General features: G+C 35.3%; 1 protein-coding gene across 3 annotated transcripts in view; it reads right to left on the reverse strand.

The window, feature by feature from the left end:
* Nucleotides 1-17,776, reverse strand: part of LOC145740110 (uncharacterized) — a 46,223-nt gene continuing 28,447 nt past the window's right edge. For 2 of the 3 annotated variants that reach the window (XM_081995468.1, XM_081995469.1), the window contains 14 exons: nucleotides 7,389-7,609; nucleotides 7,192-7,329; nucleotides 6,999-7,135; nucleotides 6,728-6,942; nucleotides 6,505-6,671; nucleotides 6,299-6,455; nucleotides 5,691-6,246; nucleotides 5,337-5,636; nucleotides 5,147-5,280; nucleotides 4,875-5,089; nucleotides 1,331-1,491; nucleotides 1,049-1,279; nucleotides 787-990; nucleotides 1-732 (listed from right to left, as the gene is read on the reverse strand). In XM_081995468.1, coding sequence (XP_081851594.1) covers nucleotides 657-732; nucleotides 787-990; nucleotides 1,049-1,279; nucleotides 1,331-1,491; nucleotides 4,875-5,089; nucleotides 5,147-5,280; nucleotides 5,337-5,636; nucleotides 5,691-6,246; nucleotides 6,299-6,455; nucleotides 6,505-6,671; nucleotides 6,728-6,942; nucleotides 6,999-7,135; nucleotides 7,192-7,329; nucleotides 7,389-7,607 — 2,910 coding nt within the window. In that variant the 5' untranslated portion in view covers nucleotides 7,608-7,609 and the 3' untranslated portion in view covers nucleotides 1-656. The remainder of the gene's footprint in view (nucleotides 733-786; nucleotides 991-1,048; nucleotides 1,280-1,330; nucleotides 1,492-4,874; nucleotides 5,090-5,146; nucleotides 5,281-5,336; nucleotides 5,637-5,690; nucleotides 6,247-6,298; nucleotides 6,456-6,504; nucleotides 6,672-6,727; nucleotides 6,943-6,998; nucleotides 7,136-7,191; nucleotides 7,330-7,388; nucleotides 7,610-17,776) is intronic. The other variant, XM_081995470.1, reaches the window with a different exon arrangement.

Raw genomic sequence — 17,776 nt, forward strand, 5'->3', positions numbered from 1 at the left:
AAAGATGAAAAAGCGTATTTATTTAAGTATTGCTTACAAAATAAACGATATAAAAAATCCTTTTGGCAAAATACAATTACATTGTCTATTTTAAAATATTGCAAATGCTACAATTGACTAAAGAATAAGAAAATAGAAACCCCGGTACCCGACACCAGAACGTATATTGAGCAAATTGAGCAAACAGACCTCAAAAGCGTGAAGTCTATTAAGTCAATAGGAAGGCTAAAAGATTCAAGAGAATCTTGGCATTAGAGTTTTTAGTGTTTAAATAAGACAGTAAAAACTCCAATGCACATAAAAGAACATTTTAAAACTTAGTGGTAGCAAGGAATAAGACTAAAGAGAGAAGTACATATCCAGAAGCCTTAGTTTAGTAAGTACAAAATGTGGTTATCACAGCTAGTTACAAAAATAAGTTTAATTCCGTTATTAATGTCTTCACGTTACAAGATTCAAAGTAACGAGCGGTAATTTAACTATATCAACTATGTTACTAAGTAAGTAAAAATATAATATGATACACACTATCAAATAGACACATGTAAATGGCAAAGAAGTTTGTTATCGTTAGTTAAAAAAAATAAAGTTGTTTCTGAGATCCGTATTTACAGACCAAAATTTCTGGCGGTAATGGCATCATCAGGCTTTCTTAACTACTTATAACTAGATTCGCTTTCGTGGTCGGCGAACCAGCCTCTTGGTGACATAAAGCTGGTCGTAGCTTCGCTTCTAAAAAAAATTTACTTATGTATCGTCACTCATTTGTATATGGTTGGTACTAACCTAAATTCCCTAGTGACTTCTTCGCTAGTAGCCCCAGGTGCCCTAGTAGTCTTCCTGGACTCTTTTGTCTGCCAAGAAGATTGCTGTTCGGAACCACCTTGAGGAAGATGGAACTGTTGCATTCGACTGCTTCTTTGCGATTTGGGAGTACCTTCAGGAGATGTAAACTCGCTGGCGGTATCGTACCGTGAAGGTGCCACCCACCTGGAATAACAGTTAATATTCAGTGTGACTGTTGCTATGTGGTTGATTAGCGACTAACCTTTCTGTAAATTCACTAGCTGATCTGGCCAAACTGGGTTGGCTCAGGGACCTGGCCAATGATCTGCCGTGAGTTGACCCAGCGTCTGAGTCTTCGTAGTACCTCCTAGCTTCCGGGTAGTAACTTGAAACTTCTGAGTGGGTATCAAAGTGATCAGGCCGTCCAAAGTCAACTGTCACTTCGGACATTGATCGTAAGTCAGCCTCACTCTTAAAACTTGACCTGGAGGACCTAAAAATGTATACTAAAATTCGATTGTTACTCAAACTTTAAAAGGCTAACCTTCTTGGTATTGAAGGATACTCCATAGATTCTCTGGTCAACGTTTTGACGCTACTGCCACCATCAGAGTCGTACTCGTACAACGTAGGAAGACTACTTCTTCTACTTCGGTTGTCCCAGTCTGCTTTTTTCTTGTACCTCATTTTTGGTTGCCTGTCGATCTACAAGAAGAATCAATTGTAAAGAAAGCAAAAGGTGTCAGTAAAACTGATGTTTATACACTGCTTATTCAGAAGATTCTTCCACATCTTCAATCTTTCACTTAAAGTAGGAGCACATCTGTCCTAATATTTTTGTAAAATCAATGATTTACGATGAAGAACCATTAATATTTGTATAATTTTTTGAATGTCAACTTTCTGAAAATCTTCTTTAAGTATGAGGAAAAAAACAATACGGAAACCTTTTAAAAGTTTTTTTTTAGGTAGCTAAGATTTATAACTATATACTTTAACACAGATGAGTAGTATTATTAGAACTATTAACGTCTCAGTAGAAATAGCAGAATTTTGTTATTATATGTTTAAGAATGTTTTGTTTCAATTCAGATAGATTGAAACAGTATTTGTCGTTTTCAGACTATATTCAAGTCTCCAGTCACGAAAATTGACTTAGAACCTAAAATTAGCTTTTCAGGTCAGTTTTAGTGGTTTTCAGACTAAATTTAAGTCTCCAGTCACGAAAATTGACTTCTAACCCTTGAAAATTGACTTGAAAGCCTAAAATATGCTTTTCAGGACAGTTTTAGTGGTTTTCAGAATAATTTCAAGTGTCTATACTTGAAAATTGACTTCAAACCCATGAAAATTGACTTAAAGGCTTAAAGTCGGCCTTTTAAGTCAGTTTTCGTGGTTTTCAAACTAATTTCAAGTGTCTAGTCTTGAAAATTTACTTGAAAGCTTAAAATTTGCCTTTTAAGTCAGTTTTTGTCGTTTTCAGACTAAATTTAAGTCTCCAGTCACGAAAACTGACTTCTAACCCTTGAAAATTGACTTGAAAGCCTAAAATTTGCTTTTCAGGACAGTTTTAGTGGTTTTCAGAATAATTTCAAGTGTCTATACTTGAAAATTGACTTCAAACCCATGAAAATTGACTTAAAGGCTTAAAATCTGCCTTTTAAGTCAGTTTTCATGAATTTCAAACTAATTTCAAGTGTCTAGTATTGAAAATCGACTTGAAAGCTTAAAATTTGCTTTTCAGGTCAGTTTTAGTGGTTTTCAGAATAATTTCAAGTGTCTATACTTGAAAATTGACTTCAAACCCATGAAAATTGACTTAAAGGCTTAAAATCTGCCTTTTAAGTCAGTTTTCATGAATTTCAAACTAATTTCAAGTGCCTAGTATTGAAAATCGACTTGAAAACTTAAAATTTGCTTTTCAGGCCAGTTTTTGTCGTTTTCAGACTAAATTCAAGTCTCCAGTCTCGAAAATTGACTTCTAACACTTGAAAATTGACTTGAAAGCATAAAATTTGCTTTTCAGGTCAGTTTTAGTGGTTTGCAGAATAATTTCAAGTGTCTACTATTAAAAATTGAGTTTAAACTCATAAAAATTGACTTAAAGGCTTAAAATTCGCCTTTAAAGTCAGTTTTTGTGGTTTTCAGACTAACGTCAAGTCTTCAGTCTTGAAAATTGGCTTCAAACTCTTCAAAATTGTCTTGAAGGCTTAAACTTTTCCTTTCAAGTAATTTCTTATGGTTTTCAAACACATTTCAAGTCTCCAGTCTTGAAAACTGACTTCAAACCCACGAAACATGAAACCCCCTCTGACATATTCAGATTGTTTCCGACAATGGCAGATAGCTTCTGATATTGCCAGATAGTTTCTGACAATTCCAGATAGACTCTAACATTTCCAAACAATTTCTGACAATTACCAGATAGTTTCAGGCAATTTCAGATAGTTTGTGACAATGCCCGATATCTTCTGACATTTCCAGGTAGTTTCAGACAATGCCAGATAGCATATTTTGATAAGTATTGCTAAATATATGGGTTTAGTAACTTAATCAAGTGTAATTTTTATGAGATTGAATTATTAAGAAATTATAGATCTTTTGCGACAAAATTAGTTTATCAACCAACTGGCATTGCCAGAAATTGTCTGACAATTAGTAGAAACTATCTGACATTGCCAGAAAACATTGGCAATGCCAAAAGCTCTCGGACATTGCCTGAAACTGTTAAAAAACAAATTACATGACTTTTCAGATATATTTTATTTCTCGGATAGAGATATCTTCAAATCTTTTGATCAACAATCACTTTCTTATAATTACATGTCGTTTTTGGAAATTTTTACCGATAAAACTAAAATTATGAAAACATGGCTTATTACTGCATCTTTCATACACATGCTTTGTTGAAAAAGAAAATTTGATATATCGACCGAGTAAATATACAATAGGAATCGCGTTTTTGATGTATCTAATAGTTGAAACCCTAAACCATTAATCGGAAAATTTTAAAATGTGCTTTCATTATCTTTACTTATAATCCCAAAATTTTATTTCATTCTGATAGCAAATAAATAAGCGAATAACATGAGTTTTATAGCTCTATGGAAAGGCATTTACACTGTTGCCACACCTATAACAGAATAGATTGAGTCAGAAATCAGCAGCCACAAGTGACAATTGTCAAAATCGTACTAGTGAAGCTATACAGTGCATTTGAGGAGTTGCTTTAAAATGTTTTGCAGTTTTCTAGTTCTAAAGAGTGAAATTTACACGATTGCCTCGTTTATGACCGACCTGCTTACGTCAGGATCGAACTGTCAACGTCTAAACTGTCAAGATCTCTGTAGTGGAACTATGAAATGCATTTACTGTTAGTTATGCTGATTTTACCAATTGATAGCGGCAATTGATAGCTTCATGGAAAGGACTTTACACAGTTGCCAAATTTGTAACAGATTAGAATAAGTCATAAATCAGCAATCTAACGTCACAACTGTCAAGATCTCACTCATAAAGCTATAAAGTGCTCTAAAAGCTATAATGTTTTCAGTTAATTTTGCAAGTTTAATGGCTTTTTAAATGATATTTCGACAGTTACAACAATTATGACAGAATGAGTTTATATCAGAAATAAACAGTCAAATGTCATTTCATTTCGTAGTTTTGTAGCTCCATGAGTTTACGCTATTGCCACGTTTATGCCAGATCAAACTAAGCCTGAAATCAGCAACCAACTGTCAAAATACCACCATTTGGTGAACCAGTAAGGTTGTTTAAGAATATTCTACAGTTTCATAGTTCTATGGATCGGAATTTAGACGGTTGCGACGGTCTGACTGGCAAAATCACACTAGTGAAGCTATAAAATACATTTGATATTATTTATACTAGCACGGATACATGCACAGCGAGTGTAACGTAACACGACAACTGGTCACAAAAGATCAATCAGTTTGCCAATTTCACTCTTCATAAACCTTCATCTGTCTTGAGTTACGTTTATCTGTACTGAGTACTTTAGTTACTAAATATCCAGTTTAAACGACATCTTTGCAGTTGATCCTTAGCTCATCATTATTACTTACAGGGGTCAGAATTCGAATAATAACGTCCCATTTGGGTGGATCGAACAGTTTAACGTATCTCTGATCGCTTCTGATTAGTTCAAAGTCTTCTTTGACCACCGCCTCGGTAAGAAGAGTGCGCAACGTGGATTCTGTAGTAATAATCTGCCTCCACTTCATTTTATCCGTCATGGTTAGTTGAGAGTTGAACGTTTCCGCACTTTCAATCACAGGACCTGCAATCAATTCCATTTAAGTCAGATTTCTGAAAAGGCTTACAAGGTAACACAAACCTTCTTCTTCTTGCTCAGTGGGTTGTAACACTCTAATCAAAACGTTCCAGTTAGGAACTTGAGGATTCTCTAAGGGTACATTGAAAGTCTGCAGGTATGAATCTTCAGTTTCCTCCATAGTGTGTACGTTTTCCCTGTATACCAAATACAGTTTATACTAAATTGAGTCATCAAGTTTCAAGCATACTACCTAAGTCTGGAAGTTAGATCGCTGGTAACCACTTGATGTCGGTTAGGATGTATATTGCTGACTAGCTCTGGTGCATTAAGAGGTAACTTATTATCGTTGATTTGGGGCTGAGGTGGCAGACTAAGTGGCGCTCTTTCCATTTTGGGAGTTAACGTCATCCCTGAGGCTGAGGATATGTCAGAGAAATTCTCCCACTCTGGAGGTTCCACCTGAGTTGGGTAGTTTTTAATCGTAACATCCCACTTGGTGGGTTCCGGGGCTTGATGCGGTTTTACTCTGGTGTGGAACTCTGTTATAAGCCTACAAAACCGAAAGTTATAGTACAAGTACAAAAGAAAACGCAGCACCACCAACCTTTTATGTCTTTCAATATCCTCAATAGTCTTCTTCTCTGTAATAGTTCTCAAAAAGACGTCATCCACCATATGGGAAGTAATTTCAGGTTTGTGGACCGGAGCAATTGGGGGTTCCAACTTTGGCGGTATTTGCATTTCAGATAAATAGTGCTGTTTGGGTACTATAGGAGGTGGAGGAGGTGGTACAGGTGCCACCATAATATGGTGCGAATCGTCGATTGTTTCAGTCACTGAATGTGTGTCGGTCATTTCAGTGTTTAGTGAAGCTATGGATCTGGCATCCGCCATTTCCTGTTGCTTTCTCAGTATTCGGTTGTAAGTGGGTGCTGGTTGAATATGTTTTGGTGGGTGGTGCAGCTCAGGAACGTAGGTGAAATGGGTTCTTTCTGTAACTGGAGGGGACACAGAACGGATACTCATATCTTCCATTTGTTCTGGGATGGTGGACAAATTTCTTTCAGTTCTGGTGCTTTCAGTGTCTGAGAAAGATATGCTGGAAGGAGAAGGTGGTGCTCGTTTTACTCGCACTTGTACATCAAAGTTTGGTGGTTCTCCTAAAAGACAATTCAGTTGACCAATCAGTTTTTAACTCTCAAAAAAACGTACCTTTGATGGCCATTGGGTATCTAGGAATTCCTTCAACGTTAGCAAAAGCGGCATGCTGCATTTGATGTTCCTGGGCATGACCATAACCTTCTGATCCAAAGAAGCTGCCATTATCTTGAACAAAGGCGCGGTTCTCAAAACTGCCTGCTGAAGAAACCTGTAAAAACACTTTAGTTTTGCTCTCCAAGTTGTACCGCAACACTAACCGGTAGAGAACGAGTTTCTTCGACTTCAGAGTGAGACTCGGAAGGGTAATCAGAAGGTAAGGTGTCACTAATCAGGTTGCCTCCCTCACTTCCGGAACTGCTTCCTGTTAATCCTACAGGGGCGTGCGCTCTAGGGATTTTCAAGCCTTCGAACATCGACAAAGTACCTGAGAATTTATATATTTCTAATACACTTTGATGGAACAGGAAGAACTGTACTAACCAAGAGAACTTCCCGATAATTTGGTAATTTCCGAGTCACTTCCAATACTAGAAAAGGGTCTGATGAAGGTTACTGGTCTTCTACGAAGACAGTAGTAAGAACAGCCCAGTCCCAAGAGCATTAGAGACAAAAAGAGAATTCCGCAAATTATTAGAAGGATTTGGAACCCTTTTAGTGGGGGTTCTAAAGCAGCTGCTGGAACCGCAGCTTCTTGTCTAAATTAACATTTTTGTTATAATATTGCTGTGTGGACAATACGTCATAGGCTTACATTGGAAGTGGTATAGGAGGCACTGGTGCCACTGGAGGAGGGTATCTGCACACTATAGTAATAATCTCGTCACCGTCCATTTCCAGGTTTGGGTGGAACCTCACCACGATATTATTGGTGAAAACACGTTGAGGTTCCTGGATGCAAAATATTGGTTAACTTCTTTAGGACAAATGTTTGTACAACCACTAACCTGTTTGGTTCCGCAACCCTTTAATGGCAATTCCAGCTTGTAACTGTGTCCTCCCTTGCCAGTTACTTGGCAGGCTGAGTTTCTGTCAAAATCCGCGTAGGCTATACCATGAAAAGCGTCGTTAAACTTTAGTTCAACCTGAAACCAACCCCCAAGTAATGTAAATGAACTAATTTTGGGCAAATCCATCAAATTACCAGCATGGAGCCAGCGGCACAATTTAGAGCGGCTTTGGTTCGGTTGAGAAAAATAATAGGGCTGAGGTCGTCAAGTTTGGTAACTTTGCCGTCGAGGGTGGCTTCGGGTGGTAGACCATCCCCCTGGTACTCGATATTGTTGGCCTGGTCATTGTAATTGGACTGGGCGGCTGTCAGTGCCAACAAACTGGTAAAAATGTGAAGAAGTGGAGGAAGCATATCTGAAATAAAGAAAAAATTATAGACCGGCATACAAAGTAAGTATTTGAAATTCATTTTTCAGGGAAAATTGTTGAACCAATTTTATACAATGTGTTTTAACAGTTCTAGCTGAAAACCCATGTGATTGAGTGGATTAACAATATTTAGGGATTTTTTAAGATAAAAAGTGTCTGATAAAGGCACGTTTTAGTTGTGAATTTCCATAATAAAACAAAGCTTTCTAGTGAAAATTATTTTAAAAATTATATTTGCAATAGTGTAAGTACAGTTTAGTGTAATTTCTTTGCTGAATAATACGCTAATGCAAACACAAACCCTTTCTTGATATTTACATTCGATCTATATCAAATAGAAAGTTTTAGTTACATCGTCTCGACTGCTTCAAGGAGTGAAAGATTCCTATTGGAATTGAATTTCAAATGCTATTCTACATTTACTTGAGGCAGGAAGTTAACAATTTTACTTAATATCCATTGACACTATAGGAGCACACATTAAAACTCCTCAAAGCTTTTCACTTTTTGTAATCTTGGTCAGTTCTTATTTCAATGTGGTCTTTATCTACTCAATCGTTGCAAAAAATGTCCTTTCATAAGTTTGTTCAGTTTTAGGAACAAAAAAAAGTCATTCAGAGTCAAATCTGAGGGAAACAGTGGTTTTAGCCAAAAGTTCTGGTAAAAGCAACAATGTGTGAGCAGGGGCGTTATCAAGCTTCTAAAAGCTAATTTTTGTTCTTTTACAAATTTTGCGACGTTACTGGCAGATTACTTGAAGAAAACCTTGTAGCAGAATGTCTCCCCTGCAGCAATGTTCTCATCAATTCTTGAAGTTTTGGGGCGTCCAGGGTACGTATTCTTCCAACAAAAAACGCAGTTTCCAAGAAAAAGGTCTGCAGAATGTGACAAGAACCCGCCATTGTCAGCTCTTCTGTCACATTCTATAAACACTTTTCTTGAGAATTCCTTTCCCTGCTTTGAAGAATTAACACTCAAAGCGAGGTTTGCTCTTGGTGTCTTACTACGTGGATTAACGCGGTTTTCTATTTCTACCTGCACATCCACTGTTACAAATTTATTAACTATGATGACTAATGACAATAAGCAACAGAAATAAACTAAACGTAAAATTGCTCGAAGGCAATTTGTGGTCGAGAAATCAGTATGTAAAAGAAAATATTTTTTTGGAAAAATATGTTTAGGAAGTTCTAGCATTCTCCAGGAAAACAACCAATTGGAACATCTTCTATTCTTTCTGGTACTTGTGAATAATCTGCTTGAGGAGAGTGCTAGTGCTCAATAAAATAACTTTCTAGAAAAGTAAATCCTCTTTCCTTTGACGATTCAATGTAAAAGTAACTTTGATAAAAAATCATTTGGTAGAGTTTACTTTCAGTCGAATCTCAATTCTCATAACATGAGTAATAGCAATTATTACACACTCGTTAAATAATATACTATTTTAAAAGGAAATTGTTTTTTGGCTTAATGTCTTCCTTTATAGTCGTATATACGACACAGTTAAAATGCAAAAAAATGTGAGAACGTTAACCTAAAAATTATGAGAAATTATTCTTTTTGTTGAAGCTCATTTCCTACTCTGTACCTGGAGTACAGTTACTGAACATAAAAGTCAATAATCTTGTAATAAAAGTCAACGTTTTTCTTATTTGCAAAAAGCCAATAAATCAAGTTTCATTACAGTGCAAACCGCATTAAAATCCGTTTTTTCCTTTAAGAGTTATATGCTTAAAAAAATTTACTATCCCGGTTAACGTGATGAGCAGTTTAGTTTATTTACGACCACTTTTACAGGTTATAATTAAACAGGAAACTGAAGTTTGACCATGCTAATTTTCGATTTTAAACTCCAGATGAAGATAAACTGATGTAAAATAAAAACTTTGTATAATGTGATTTACATACTCAAAAATTCTCCTGAGAAAATTATATTGATTTACTTGCAATTCTTTAAAATTGTCAAAAATTACAATTTTATTATAATAAAAACTAAGCTCACTTTAAAAAACAGTTTAGTTTTTTTTAGTTGTTCAGGAATTTGGAAAATCTAAAAACATTGTGAAAATAAAAACTTTGTAATTGATTGCGGTTACATGCACTTTATACAACTTTCTTTAAAAAATTGCTAAAACCAATTTCTGAAGAAAGAACAAACAGTTTCCTTGTTTTTTCGAGATTGTTAAATTCTAAAAACGTGATATAAATGAAAAATTTGTATAATTGATTGCAGTCACATGCATTCTACACAAACCAGAGTGTCGTCAAAACAGAAATTCTAAATTTAAAAAAAATTAAAAATTCTCTGTTTCGAAAAAAACACAAATGCTTTAAAATTGTCAAAAATGACTTCTTTGTGTAACACTAAATCACTTCTTTTCTGACAAAAAAATCAACATTTTCGGTTTTTAGCAGTTTTTCAAAATCTAAAAACATTATAAAACTGAAAACTTTGTATATTGTGATTCGGTTACATGCAAATTATACAACTCAAAGTAGCCGTAAAAACTGAAATTTTCTTATTATTTTTTTCGAAAAATTGAGATATCTTTAGTTCCAAAAAAAAACTGAAATTGCTTTAGAGTAAACTGTGTATTACCACACACAACCTGCGTTCATAGCACTATAAAAAATAGGTTAAACTAATTTCCAAAAAAAAAAAAAACAAAATTTTCGTTTTGTTTTTCATTTTTTGGAATTTCAAAATCAAAACACAGGGCACAATCATTGCGGTCATACACATGTTAAACAAACTTTAGAGCCATGGCAAAAAAACAGCAAAATTTATAAAAGAAATTCAATTTCCACCATTGATTAACTGGTATTGAAGGGTTTAACAGTCTATGATAACTTTTCTTTGTAAAATTCGTGATTTTCACATCCATTTGTGACTCACACTGTACACGACGCATTTGACCACATAATGGTCGTTCTGAAGGTGTTTTTTGTTGACGATTATCTTTGGGCTTCTTAAACGAGTCGATATCGTTGAAACCCGTCCCATTCAACCTTCGAATTTACGACAAACACTGGTTTATAATATAAAATACTGGCGGACATTAAGGCCCGTTTTATTGCTCAAGGTATGTGCGTTTACGACAACGAGCTCATTAATATTACGTTTTATTAACAACTGACAAATCCATTAAAATATTAATATCCAGCATTGCCAAACGGCTATTTAACCGTCGCAAAATCGAAAGTAATCGAACCAATTTAAGCTGAAATGATTGTTTACTTGTCTGGTTAATACTACCCAGGACTCAGTAAACCAGGTTTAAAAGTCCGCTTATGCGTAAAATAACACTCGTTGTGGTAATAAGCAGAAAGTGGCAGTGGCTCGCCTTGGAACAAAGCTCTTGCGACATTTTTTTACGAAATTCCCTATACCACCTGGCTTGGCAACCACACATATTAGTTTATTTATATCGCTTTTAGCATATGGAATGTCTTTTGATTGTTGTTGCGAACTTGCTACATTCTAAACAACACAAAACTCGTTGCAACTGAAGAGCTTAACGGCACGCTGATTACTTACAACCAACGAGGAAATTCTTTGATGATTGACCGGATAAATAATAAAAAGAAAAGAAATTTATGCCATTTCATCGGGTCGGATGCCAATCACCTGCTAGGATAGCATCTAACAGTACTGGCACACGAAGAAACGTCAATTAGAAAGTACCGAGAGTCGCATTATCTGGCAGATGGATTCAGTTATGCGACTGAGTGCTCGCGGTACTGCTTTCGGTACCGTGAAAATTCATCTTTCAACCTTGGCTTCATTGTTGTTTGCCTATTCAAACGTTGAAGTGATGAAAGAAACGCTTTTTTTGTCAGCCATTGTGTTTCTTGCATATTGTTCTTTAACTAATGAAATTCAGTTCTGTCAATAAGTTTACTCACCTCAGAAATCACTTCAATTTTGAGAAAATAATGTAAATTACAAATAATATGAAACAGATTCCCTGTTGTCACGATATAACCTCCCTTTAGTTTTTCCTTACTTTCTACAAATAATCAGCTGCATTTTTTAAAAGTGACAGTAGCAAAAGTTTAAAAACTTTGTCCACCCAAGCAACAAAGTGAATGTAATTTTCTTCTTTTTCTGCTGCTTTTTTGTATTCTTATCCGCTTGCTTTTTATCTTTTCGTTCTTCCTTATTTTTCTTTCGTTTGTCTTTTTTTTAAATATTCTTATTCTTTATGATTGCTTCTGGTTAACCCAATCGACTGCGAGACAACAGACTTCTATTTTACATTTTTGTTTGTTTGTTTGCCTTCTTCGTTTGCGTCTTAATCCTTCACTTTTTGTCTTCTGCATGCTCTTTTCCTTCGTTGAATTACCTGATCTGGAAGGACGGCCACTAGAGGGATCTCAAGAATTGTTAGAAATACAGTTTTGGTTAAGTGAAGGAAAAGTTGCGTCATCATTGGCTTAATAAAATGACATTGAAAAAACGTCAAATTTGTTTTTGGATTTTTTGCAAAATGTGACCTTGTTTTTTGACTAAAATGTGTAAAAATTATTAATAAAAATAAAGTAAGTTATGGTTAATTTAAACTTAAAAATTTAAAGACAAAAAAAACAGTTTTCTCCAAAACTAAAAATAGAAAAAGTAAAGTTTCATATCATGGAAATAGGCTTTCAGAATCTAATATAAAAACATCAAAACCGTATTTAAAAAAAATTAAGTAGAATATGAATAAAGAACCGTTTTCAAGAGCTCCATGTGGTCCTCCTTATTGTGGACATACTGTATAAGGTGAAAAAAGAGGATTTATAAGGCTACAAATTGGTATATTTTGGTATATTGGCACTTAGAATACGTGGAGTAAAATTTTGAGAAAACAATGAAAATTACAAATAATATGAAACAGATTCACTGACGATATAACCTCCCTTTAGCTTTTCCTTACTTTTTACAAATAATCAGCTGCAGATTAATTGGCAACACTGAAAAGTGACTGCTGATGTATATTTGTTCCACCCAAGCAATACAAAGTGAATATCATTTTCTTCCTTTTTTCCTGCTTTTTTGTATTTGTTCTCTTCCGCTTGCTTTTTATCGTTTTGTTCTTCCTCATTTTTCTTTCGTTTGTTTTTTTAAATATTCTTATTCTTTATGGTTTCTTCTGGTTAACCCAATCGACTGCGAGACAATAGACTTCTATTTTACATTTTTGTTTGTTCGCCCTTCTTCGTTTGCGTCTTAATCCTTTACTTTTTGTCTTCTGCATGCTCTTTTCCTTCGTTGAATTACCTGCTCTTAGTTTCCTCTTCTTTCCTTAGATCTATTTTTTTGTACCTGTTTTCCTCTGACGTGTTTTTGTCTCTTTCTCAATATTTTGTCTTTTTGTTTTACTTCCTTTTCTTTATCATCCTTTCCTTAGAATCATCTTGCAAATGTCAAAATAACCGAATTATTGACAGGTACGTGGCAACTACAATCAAATGTAGTCAAAACTGTCTTTTTTGCCAAATAACTCAGTTATTTGACATTTCTACCATAGACACCATACAGTGTGTCCAAAATAACGACCGCTACTACAGGGATCTTAAAAATGGTTAGAGATACAGATTTGCTCAAATAAAGAAAAAATTGCGTCATCATGACATTAATAAAATGACATTTAAAAAACGTAAAATTTGTTTTTAAATTTTTTGAAAAAAGTGACCCTGTTTTTTAACTAAAACGTCTAAAAATTACCAATAAAAATAAGGTAAGTTATGGTTAATTTAAACTTAAAAATTTAAAGACAAAAAAAACAGGTTTTCTCCAAAACTAAAAATAAAAAAAGTAAAGTTTCATATCATTGAAATAGGCTTTCAGAATCTAATATAAAAACATTAGAACTGTAGTTAAAAAAAATTAAGTAGAATATGAATAAAGAACCGTTTTCAAGAGCTCCATGTGGTCCTCCATATTCTGGACATACTGTATAAGGTGAAAAAGAGGATTTATAAGGCTACAAATTGGTATATTGGCACTTAGAATATGTGGAGTAAAATTTTGAGAAAACAATGAAAATTACAAATAATATGAAACAGATTCACTGACGATATAACCTCCCTTTAGTTTTTCCTTACTTTTTACAAATAATCAGCTGCAGATTAATTGGCAACACTGAAAAGTGACTGCTGATGTATATTTGTTCCACCCAAGCAACAAAGTGAATGTCATTTTCTTCCTTTTTTCCTGCTTTTTTGTATTTGTTCTCTTCCGCTTGCTTTTTATCGTTTTGTTCTTCCTCATTTTTCTTTCGTTTGTTTTTTTAATATTCTTGTTCTTTATGGTTTCCTCTGGTTAACCCAATCGACTGCGAGACAATAGACTTCTATTTTAAATGTTTGTTTGTTTGCCTTCTTCTTTTGGGTTTTAATCCTTCACTTTTTGTCTTCTGCATGCTCTTTTTCTTCGTTGAATTACCTGCTCTTAATTTCCTCTTCTTTCCTTAGATCTATTTTTGTTGTACCTGTTTTCCTCTGACGTGTTTTTGTCTCTTTCTCAATATTTTGTCTTTTTGTTTTACTTCCTTTTCTTTATCATCCTTTCCTTAGAATCATCTTGCAAATGTCAAAATAACCGGGTTATTGACAGGTAAGTGGCAACTATCAAAAGTAGTCAAAACTGTCGTTATTGGCAAATAACTCAGTTATTTGACATTTCTACCATAGGCACCATACAGTGTGTCCAAAATAAGGACCGCTACTACAGTGATCTTAAAAATGGTTAGAGATACAGATTTGCTTAAATGAAGGAAAAATTGCGTCATGGCATTAATAAAATGACATTTAAAAAACGTCAAATTTGTTTTTGGATTTTTTGAAAAAAGTGACCCTGTTTTTTGATTAAAATGTGTAAAAATTATCAATAAAAATAAGGTAAGTTATGGTTAATTTAAACTTGAAAATTTAAAGACAAAAAAAAACAGTTTTTCTCCAAAACTAAAAGTAAAAAAAGTAAAGTTTCATATCATTGAAATAGGCTTTCAAAATTTAATATAAAAACATCAAAACCGTATTTAAAAAAAATTAAGTAGAATATGAATAAAGAACCGTTTTCAAGAGCTCCATGTGGTCCTCCTTATTCTGGATATACTGTATAAGGTGAAAAAAGAGGATTTATAAGGCTACAAATTGGTATATTGGCACTTAGAATATGTGTAGTAAAATTTTCAGAAAACAATGAAAAGTGGCAACTACAATCAAATGTAGTCAAAACTGTCTTTTTTGCCAAATAACTCAGTTATTTGACATTTCTACCATAGACACCATACAGTGTGTCCAAAATAAGGACCGCTACTACAGGGATCTTAAAAATGGTTAAAAATACAGTTTTGGTTAAGTGAAAGAAAAGTTGCGTCATCATTGGCTTTTGACAATTAAAAAACGTCAAAAATGACATTTAAAAAACGTCAAATTTGTTTTTGGATTTTTTGAAAAAGTGACCCTTTTTTTTCTACTAAAATTGCCAATAAACATAAGGTAAGTTATGGTTAATTTAAACTTAAAAATTTAAAGACAAAAAAAAACCAGTTTTTCTCCAAAACTAAAAATAAAAAAGGTAAAGTTTCATATGCTCCATGTGGTCCTCCATATTCTGGACATACTGTATAAGGTGAAAAAAGACGATTTTTAAGGCTACAAATTGGCATATTGACTGATTTATATATTGACACACCCTGTAACTGTCAAAATAACCCAATTGATGTTAAATTGGAAGCTGTATAATTGAGATTAAACTGTCTTGACACCATTCCATTCCAAAGTAAGTTAAAATAAAATAATTGCCAGCAATAATAATTGCTTCTCGGTATTGGATTAGAATATTAACTAATCTGTTTAGAATTTTAGAGGAAAAAGCGTTGATTTGACTTTTTCTCTTCAGAAAAACTCATTCAAATCATTATCAAATCTTCTTTAACTAGCATTTGGCATATTTAATCAAGCATCTTGTACTGAAACGAAATCGAAAGTAGATGCAGACCGACGACCAAACCGGATCCAGGTCAACAAATTTGTCCGAGTGCAACAACTTTCGATTTTGCCGTTCGGTAATAATACCGCGGTATTCTCGGCTGTCAGTCTGGCCTAAATGCTGATTTTTTATCGAAAATTATATGACCCTCTTACGTAATTCTCCATTACGTAGTCATTAATAATTGACATATGGTAGTCTCCTTTTAAACTGTCATTATAGTGATTAATAAACGTAGCGATGATTCATTTTATTTAATTGACTAGTTTGCGGTGAATATTTTAAATACATACGTTCAGCTATTTGTCACCTTCATGCTATCATCCTTATTTTGTTTTCCTACTGTATGGATAATTCCATTAGAAAACAACCATTTACAATTCAAGGCAAACTGAAAACCGTATTACCTTGAGTGGAAATAAAATTGTTATGGCTATTTCACCGTTACATTTGAGACAAAGTAACCACATACACACGTTCTTAAGGTTTTCGTTTTAGTGGCATTAAAACGTGACAGATGCTACAAAAGTGGAAATAATTTACTGTCAGAAGAAATATACGGTGACTTAAATAAAAGTAAATGATGAGTTGTGCAGCAAGAAGAGGACCTGCACGTCATCCCCGACGAGCAATTTGGATTCCGGAGGACACTATCAACTCCAAGTCCTGAGGATGACCGAGTACATCACGGAAGGGTTCAACAGGAAAGAATAGGAGAAGAAGTCTCCAAGGCCTTCGACAGGGTTTGGCACAGAGGACTTCTAATCATACTTTCTTTCAGTTCGTCGCTTCCGAGTCAAAATCGACAGCGTCTACTCAAGTTATAGGGAAATAAAAGCAGGAGTGCCGCAAGGTGCAGTACTGTCGCCATTTCTCTATAACATTTATGTTTTAGATCCACCTAGAACTCAGCAAACCAGCTTAGCACTCTACGCGGATGACACTGCGATCATGGCCCGGGGCAGGAGGACTTCTGACCCGATACCTGCAAGAGGGGACCACAGCATTGGAGAAATGGTGCAACAAATGGAAGATCGACCTAAACACGGAAAAAACGCAGGCGATAGTCTTTAAAAGAAGACCAAAGATGAGGATTGAAGGCAACATCAGGTTAAAAGACATAAGTGGAGCAACGAGGTGATGTACCTTGGGGTCAAGATGGACAAAAAAACTTACGTGGGAAAGCCATATAGAATACGCCAGACAGAAAGCCAGAGCGACCAGATCAAAACTGTACCCCATGACAAGCAGGATATCGAAGCCAGCACTTCGGAACAAAGTGAAGCCCATCAAGTCGGTTCTTCAACCGCACCTGACCTACGCCTGGGCCTGTAGAAGACCTGAAGAAACTCCAAGCTGTAGAAAGCATTGCGCTCAGGACAGCGGTGGATGCCCCATAGTACGTCAGAAACGAGGACATCCAGCGAGATTTGAAGTTCACCATCGCAACGGAAAGGATCAAGCAGAGCGCAGTGAAGATATTCCAAAAAGCGAAAATCAGTTACTGCGAGAAGCAGTGAACTACGACCCGGAGCTAAAAGCACCCCACAAACGCCTCCTAATTATTAATAAGTTTTTCTTTCTGTTTCAGATAGACTACAATTCAGGACCAACCAGCCAAGAAGAAGAGGACCACAATTTTTCCCAGACCCCCGGGTGGCGAGAATTTTATTCTCAAAATCTGGGTAGAACCTTTTCGCAGTTATCCCGGTGCTAACTGTGCTCTGACTGCTCTCCTGGCACTTTCCCCCGCTTTACCTACGCAAAAACCATCCCCCACTCACCAGACCCTAACTTCCCAAAACTTTAGGATGTTAAACCAGACGGACGAAAGCCGGCTGTTTGGATATGCTATAGTTTGCCAGAACCACAAGAGTGGACGAACAAAAAATAAATGGAGGACAGGAAGAGCCCCTCCGTCAGCGGGGGCATCCCTCTCCCAGGACAGAGGATGAGAGGATGCCGATGCAACTTTGGGAACTTCCCAAAAGGGAAAATTCCTGGACTTGTAGCGACTTCCTCTTCCAGACCTATCCTTTTGGTCTACAGCGATGGGAGGGTCAAAGCAGTAGTTTTGCTTGACCCATCTATTTGAGGCCGCATTCCCAGCCAAAGAATATTGGCTCGGAATTCCGTAAACTCAAAAATTTTAGAATACTCTGTCATAAACT

The sequence above is a fragment of the Ips typographus genome, linkage group LG1 (genome assembly GCF_016097725.1).
Source record: "Ips typographus isolate SLU linkage group LG1, UJ_Ityp_2.0, whole genome shotgun sequence".
NCBI classification, from domain to species: Eukaryota; Metazoa; Arthropoda; class Insecta; order Coleoptera; family Curculionidae; genus Ips; species Ips typographus.